Genomic DNA, 8,407 nt, shown 5'->3' on the forward strand with positions numbered 1-8,407 from the left:
TTGTTAGGAAGCGTGGTTTTATTAACATTATCGCTCTCAAAATACTAAATTTGCAGCGCGCACTAACTGATGGTTGCCGCTTATTGCCATTGATGAATGAGCAGGTTATCACCACTTGTGTAATTAATAATTTTTGTTTATATCGCAACACGTGGTTGCAAACAGGCTAACTCTATGTCACATGATTGCATGGAAAACACAATTATTCACATTAGTTCTTAATTTAAGTTTTCTCAAAGAGCAAATAAATGCTACTTGAGATTTCATATCAAATACAGTTTACCAAAAACTAACTATTAATGCCGTATTATTAATTATTATTTATGTATTGTACATTGATTTATTTCTTTTTATAACTTGTTATTACAAATTTAAAATTTAAAGTTAAATACTTATTTTGACCAGGGTTTTTAAAATATATATATGTATCAAAATCATGGCAGCTTTTTTATATACAACTCTCATTGCTAGTTTTTTCGGTGAAGCTAAAAAGATAAAGTACTTTATTAGGAAGTAGTATGTATGATTTAAATACCGCTCTTTTTATTTCAAATAGCACGAGTTTCTGGAATCATCACTGCCAGTCGCAGCCCTCTTGAAAAAGGTGATTCCAAAAATTGGTTTCGCAACCGCCATTTAGTACCAAAATGTTATTATAAAAATATTTTTATACACTCAAATATATGTTGTGTTCTGAAGGAAAAAATTATGATTTATTTTTACTTACTAACAGAATAAATTGACACAGTTATGCAATTGCTGTGAGCTCTAAATAGGCCTAACACATTACATAAGCTATTTACGTAAGTACTAACAAAACTAAGTGAGATTATGCATGATTATACAGCCATGACGATAAAGTACACTGAAGTACTGTAAAACTCGTAGTATTGAGTTCTCTTTTTTAATTGTAACACATACATTTATAATAACTATGCAATAATGTTTAGTAATGGCTTGTTATATAAAAAAAATTTTACAATACTATTATAAATATTTATTAGGTCCATATAACGGGTTCCAACTCAATTGCATTTTAAAAGAACTACAGTTGTAGTGTTGTCAAACTGAATTGCTTCAAATTCAATTCAACCGAGTGGAGTTGAAAACCGTAATAGGGATGTAAGACTTTCGATGATTAACGATAATTGAAAAACTCGAAAAAAAACGTTTTATTATTAATTTTTTAAGTACAATATTTATTCATTAATTAACTAATATTTGTTTATAAAATAATATTTTTTTCATAAAATATTGTACTTCATACTGATAACAGCTGTTTGTAGCAAAACAATCAACACGGCGTATAAGTAACGTATGAATAAATAAAAAGAAATTAAAATGAATTAACATAAACTAAAACAAGATATTAATTTTAATTTTTTGATTAATTTAACTTCACACTTGGTTAAAAAAAAATTAAAATAATGATTTAAAGTATGAAATTTTATGTTTTAGTATGATTGTTAAATTATATGTAAACAGTTATCAGGGTTGCAAATAATGCATAAAATAATAACTGAATTAACATTGGAATACATTTTTTTTTCTTTATTTTGTTATCTCGAAAATCTTAATTAAAAATATCTTTTAAATTTTTAATCCCAAATACGGGACCAAGAAACAAATAAAATTTAATTTCAAAAACCGGTCCCAAAACCATATTGAAAATAATAAAAATTTAATCCTAAGCAAATACATAATTAATACTTAAAAACGAAATTGTTTCAGAATTAACTCTTTTTCGCGCTTGAGTTTAAAAATTAAAATATCAATTTTTACTATTAAATTAAAAAAAAACGACATTTCAATGTTTAATTCCATACATCTTCGATTAAAAATTAGATTTTCAAAATCGGAATTAAAAACTGAAAATTTTATTTTTAATCCAAGATGTCGGAAATTAACAAATTGACTGTTATATGTTTCTATATATATCTCGCTCTCCAGAGGCAAAAGAACGCTCTTTTGCGACTGCAAGATCTTTTTGGCTTAGAGTAAAACGCAGCAGATCTTCTGAACTACTAGACTGTTCAAGTGAGATCCCAGTTAGTATCGACCTCTTAACCTAACCTAACCTGACAATTAAACTAATGGAAAATGAATGAATGAGAATACATTTCATTCATATCGATGTTAACCTGAAAGTTTTATCACAGGGATACTACATTACTGTCATAGGGGAGTATTAAATTTTCTATAAAAAATGCGTCGTAAAAATAAAATAAATATTAAAAAATTAGCAACAATTTCCATACACATAAATCTGCATTTCTTACTAGGTTAGTAGGTTGCGTATTCCCAAATGTGCGCTAGCAAGTAAATGCATACTATAAATAGTGCATTATTGCAGCATTTAGTATATGCCTACTCATGTGCGTATCCATTAGGGTGAATCAAAAAATTTATTAATTTCTTTTTCGCTTGATACCCTAAAAAATAGGTTCTTAGACACCTCAAAGAAAACCTATAAAATGAGTTAATTTTTAAGTAGTTGGATGAGAAATTAGATGTTTTCTCTCCGATAATAAGACAAATATAGAAAACTGTAAGGCAGATGATCTTCCTGTTACAACGAAGGGCTCATACTTGGAGAGACTTTCTTAGAGTTGTTTAAGAAGCAGAGTACTAAGCAAAAAAAATCTTCGATTTTTTGACCCACCCTAGTATAAATATATACATACATAGATATATGTACTATACACTAGTTCATATATGTATGTATGTACTATAGATATATGTACTATACACTAGTACATATATGTATGTATGTATATATAATTGTATGTATTTATGCATATGCCCGAAACCCGTGGATTTTTTATAAAGTGCAATTTGCACTTCTAATCAAACCTAATCAGTAATAAGCGCCTCACAAGTACCTGATGTCCATCTATAATGTGTAATCATAAATATGTATTGTATATAGAATACAGTTATAACATATATTTGAATTACAAATCAAAAGTGTTGCAATAAATTAGATTATGACATCTGCTTCTACGGGAATAATTACAATATAAATATACATGCTTACGCCTGTGCCAATTAAGTCATAATGAAAATTGGAATAAAACAATAAAAAATTTGATAATAAATTTATTGCAAATTGCTTTGTAGTAAATAAAATAATATAAGTTAATAATTATTAGTGTTTGAGGGGGAGTAGGTTAGATAGGTGATTTCTTGATGAAATAGAAAACAAATGGATCGTAAAAATATTAATTACCTTTTTTACGGCACTTCATAAATTACGTGAAACGCATGCGTCTAAACCAAACAGGTCTAAGTAATCGGAATGTGCCCGAATTTCTATCTAATTTTAGTATCCAAGAGTAACAGCAACACGATTTTTGTTTCTTACTGTTTTTGCTTCCCCAATAAACTCATTAATTTTCCATGAATAAGCTCAGCTTAAGGGGGGAAACAAGTTTAGATGATTAAAAAAAATCGATTTTTTTATTGCATAAATTGTTAGTACAACTATTCAAGAATATTTTGCTTAAGTTTCAAAACGAAATTGCAATTAGTTACGATGATATAATGTAAACACCGGTATATTCAGTGCCGAAGCACACTTTTTTCAACTCGAACGAATCGATCTGAAAATTTGAATGAATATCCTTTATTCAAGTCCGAAAAATATGAACCAATTGTTAAGTAAAATATATTTTTTTATGTAAGAAAGGTAAAAAAAATAATATAAAAACATAACACCAACACCTCCAAAACATTTAATTTTCAACTCTTTTGACCAGAGTTTGGTTCATATTCTTAGAAAATATGTAACTAACAAAAAAAACCCATCAAGGACTTCAGATCAAAACTGTGACATGCAGGTGTCCCGCCAGCAGTCAACTCTGATCGTCAATGGACACCACCCTCTAACTTCACCACTTCTGGCGGAAATGGCATCGAAAAATTTAAAAGTGTAGTTGAAAATAGGAGTAAACTACACTGCAAGTTTAAACGAATTCTAAGTATTCTTTCTCAGTTAAAAAAAATCACAAAAAACACTCGAATTTCGGACTCCTAAACTGGTTTCCCCCTTATAAGTTTCTACTGGCTTATCTCACACTTCATTATTAAAAAACTTCAATTATTTAAATTAAGTTGATAAATTTCAAAATCAAAAAAAATTCAAAAATTTCATCATTAACGGATTATAAAATAATTAAATAAAAAATATTATATAAAAAATGTCAAAATTTTGTGGTGTAATTTCCAAACGCATAAATTCTGAAGAAGTGGAACCACTGCGCTTCAGTCACTTGGAAATGTTAACAAAATGGTTGGCGAGTGAAACTGAATCTCTCCAATCTGATTTCGCCACTAAAAGCGAAGCTGTGCATGATTTACAAAAGCAAGTCATACAGAATGAGCAGAAAGTAACACAATGCTATGAATTATATAAAAAAAAATTCTAAAATTACACTCAAACGTTGTAGCTTATCGAAATCAACGATATCATGGAAGTGCTCAAAGAAAAAGTGACCGCCACGGAACATGAAGTGGCAGTGAATGACGCAAACATAAGATTGCTTGAGCGCAATATCCAAGCGCTGGAAGATTATGCGAATCGTCCACTAACAGCTGCCGGCATAACCTGCGGCTGTCCAATTGTACGTGAGCAACAGGAACAACGCCGTATGCTAAATCTGTTGCAGAATACAGATCACAATATGGCACAGCTTCATCTGTTAATGAATGAGTTTCAGGAATTACAGCCATACGTGCAGCGTATGAGTAGTCCGTATTACACAGTGCGTTGGGCATAAGTTTTTGCTTGCTGTTTTTTTTTTAGTCGAAAAGTCAATGACAAAATATTTATACTTTAGATTAGCGGCATATTGGATTGTCATGCGAATACTTTGAAGCAAACTGAAAGGAATCTGGATAATTTAGTTGAAAAAATGCATGCGGTTGATGGAATGCTACAACTGGCATTGCGTAAGAGTGGTCGCAAAGTTGTTATCATATTCATAATAATATATTAGTACATATCCACACATTTTCTCATAATTTTATAGTACATCTCGCTGCTTCGCGTCAACAAAGGTCCCACTCTGCGCCGCCAACTTGCTGTAAACCAATTGGTGATGGTCCTGCAAATATGCGAGCTTAAATTCATGTGAAAAAAATATTTCAGATTTGTTATAAAATATTTGGCATATGGGGTTAGGTGTAGACACTTTAAATAATTTTTTTGCCAATTAAAAGTAAAACCCTACTATCATTAAATAAGGTTTCGGCTTGACTCGACAGATATTTGAAAAAAAAAATTTTTTTTGAAGTAATGACTGTTTGAGTTGATTCCAACCATAGCTCTTGGAGATTCATCTGAAATAAATCGGACAAATAAAAATAGTTTTATTAGTAGATAGTCTATTGCCTGATCCAAGTTTCGTTTCTTTTTTTTTTTAATTAACGAAACGACGCCCTTAACGGAAAGAAGCAACAATTAATTGTTTATAACAAAATCCAAATTAAAAAATCTTTCGATCAGGCAGTAATTTTTCATTGAAATGTACCGACCGGTTTTCGAAATACAGTGGTCACCAGTTCAAAAAACAAAGTTTTGAGAAAAACGTCTTTGAAGTTTAACATTTATGTTCTAAAGTGCCCGAGAACACTCTGCTAATTATCGAATAACTCGAAAGATATTTGTCGCATGTTCTTCAAATATTCAGAGAATATTTTTTTGATATTATAAATAAAATAGACTTTTTGCAAATTCTAACTACTCCTAACCCCTTATAATAATATGCAAATACTTAGACCAGCGCAGTACTCCAACTAGGTTTTTGATATATAATGAATTTCAAAAATTTCCAGTAAATCATCCACATTAAAAATTACAGTCCCTACCAACTAAAAATACAGTTAGCAAGCATTAAGCAGAGTTATATTGCTTCAGCATTTCAAACAACACTTTCCACTGTTCCAATAAATTTATTATGTAATAAAAAACTAGCGAATTGATGATTTCTCTTAACCATTATGGTGTGAAGATGTTTAATTGTATGAACTTCTATTACTAGGTGAAAGTTTTTTTGATTTTCGACACTTTAACTTTTACTTAGCATAAGTAACATTTACATAAGAAATAATGCGTATAAATGCTTAAAAATTAGTTAAACAAATTGGTTACGCGTGATCACGAATCGGTACGGAAGAAGATTACATCATCAGCAATTATGCTGGTAGTGGTCTTTTGATTACCTTGCTGATCGATAATTTCACCATATGTGATTTTTCCTTGCACCATGGTGCGTTGACCTTTTTTCAGATGTTCCATAACTGTCTCGCGCAAATTTGGCTTAAAAACTATAACACGATGCCAGTCGGTACGTTGAGCCCAGTCGCCACTCTCATATCTGCAAGGAATCAAAAGAGAATTTTAAGTAGATAATACAAAATATATGTGTTAAAATACTTTCAAATCTAATAATTTATATGCAAACAATTGTATAAGCTCTGCAATGTATAGTTTGTATCAACTAAAATGTAAATAACCTGTAATTAGTATGCGTTGCAACCGAAAACATAACAACCGGGTGCTCGACGGAACCGCGCAATTGTGGATCTGCACCAACACGCCCCAGTATGGTTACATTATTGACAGCTGAAATGAAATGCAGTTACTATTTTATTGTTTCAACAATTATTCAATCAAAAAGCCATACTTTTTTCGACACGAGCCGGCGCTGCTTCATTGGAGCTGCAACGTGCTACTTGCCTCAACGCCATGCGTAGCGGTGATAATAACTAATAAGAATAAAAACTTCGATTATTATTTTTTGAAAGCAATGAAATTGCCTTTTTACTTACCGTACGCGCACTTTGGGAGATCATTTTTATTTACAACAATTAAAACCTTATAAAAAAAACAACTCGTATCAAAATATAAATCTCGAATGAATTGGAATTGCGCCGGTAAACAGCTGTTTAACAATGGCTGGCGCTATAGTGGCGACATCTGTCATTAAAACTGAAAACTGGCAACCTTTACGCCAGCAGATGTGGCAACGGTAAGCAATCGCAAAGTTTTAAAGCGGAACTGGAACGTTATTAAGGATTTATAAGTAATTAATTGATGTGTAGAAATATATATAATATTGATTTAGTATACATCAAACCATATGAGACTCTACATTTATAGTGAACACAAAAATATGTTTGCTTTTAGGGCATTACAAAGTAATTATAGGAGGTATATTTTATTATGGGTGTAATTACTATAAAGTTACAGGGTAGCACTAATGAAATACAATAATGTGAATTAATCAATTTTTCCACCGCTTTACTAGCTGTACAACTATCCTCAAAAAGAAATTCACCCTTAGATGGCGCTGTGCGGTATTTAGTAATTTGTACGAGGCCACTTAAAGCAGAAAACATATTAGAATGTATTTTACGTTCTCTGGTAAAAGTTCCGTTGACAACTTCTCATCCACTTTTCATTAGAAATGTATGCTTTTGTTCAAAAGTTAGAAATTCTTTGTTGGCATTGTAGCCTCTCATTAAGAAGTGCTTAGTAAGAACCCTTAGTATTAATGGAAGTCGAAACTGTCAATCAAAGAAGTTGAATTCATAGTTATGCGCTGGCATTGTTCTTGTAGCGGCATACATTGTTCCGAAAATTTTCTTTGAACGAATATAATTACGCATCCGTACCAAATGTATGTATATACTAAACTCACGTGGGAGCAGTGAAGCTCTATGCTGCCGAAGGTTGTTGTTGTTATTGTAGCGGCAGAATTCTACCGAGTTTACAGTCCTTGGCCGGATAAAATCCGGGTCCGTTCCGGTTACGCAGACTCGACTGTCGTGGGAAAGGATGCTGCCGAAGGTCACAGTTTTCGGTTTCCGAATGCTACTATTGTTCGCTCAGATACTTTTACTTTGCCAGAAAGGCTTTAATATTACCCACGGAGAGTCAAAGCCTCTTAGAAATTTTTTATACATACATATAATTTCGGAGATTTTTTCTTTGGCTTCAAACCCACAACGCAACAATGACAGCCCTGCACTTCTACGTCGTAAATAAAATGAAAATGTTAAATGTTGGCATATTACGCACAATTTCTTACCCTTGAAATCTATTTCTGTTTCTCTTTATACTTATTTTCTGCGTATGCGATTGTGAACTCGCATCGACAGGCCCTTTTTTCAACATCAGTTTGTATGCATGTGTTTCACTTTTTTCTTTCCACTTTTAGCCGCGTGGTAGTTTTGAGCGGCCGCTTTGCTTACGCCATCAATCATCCCTGAGCTTGCGCTAGAAAACCCCACACCAATTTTTATATAATATTAGCTAAAATGGTACGGGAGCGGTTCAGAAAAACTCAAGCGCGTTGTCTCCTCGACTATGATACTTTTTTATTGCTTATATGGATTTTTCAAA

General features: G+C 31.7%; 2 protein-coding genes across 2 annotated transcripts; one reads left to right on the plus strand and one right to left on the minus strand.

Annotated features, from left to right (window-relative positions):
- Nucleotides 1-4,129: 4,129 nt before the first annotated feature.
- Nucleotides 4,130-5,995, plus strand: LOC106623044 (uncharacterized). Its single transcript, XM_036373074.2, has 4 exons — nt 4,130-4,388; nt 4,449-4,763; nt 4,839-4,950; nt 5,031-5,995. Exons 1-4 carry the CDS (start codon nt 4,200-4,202, stop codon nt 5,123-5,125), a joined length of 711 nt encoding a protein of 236 aa, XP_036228967.2. The 5' UTR covers nt 4,130-4,199; the 3' UTR covers nt 5,126-5,995.
- On the minus strand, nt 5,979-6,979 carry mtSSB (mitochondrial single stranded DNA-binding protein). Its single transcript, XM_036373075.2, has 4 exons — nt 6,832-6,979; nt 6,687-6,768; nt 6,517-6,625; nt 5,979-6,377 (listed from the first exon to the last, which is right to left on the minus strand). Exons 1-4 carry the CDS (start codon nt 6,853-6,855, stop codon nt 6,158-6,160), a joined length of 435 nt encoding a protein of 144 aa, XP_036228968.1. The 5' UTR covers nt 6,856-6,979; the 3' UTR covers nt 5,979-6,157.
- Nucleotides 6,980-8,407: the final 1,428 nt, after the last annotated feature.

The sequence above is a fragment of the Bactrocera oleae genome, chromosome 2 (genome assembly GCF_042242935.1).
Source record: "Bactrocera oleae isolate idBacOlea1 chromosome 2, idBacOlea1, whole genome shotgun sequence".
Classification (NCBI taxonomy): Eukaryota; Metazoa; Arthropoda; class Insecta; order Diptera; family Tephritidae; genus Bactrocera; species Bactrocera oleae.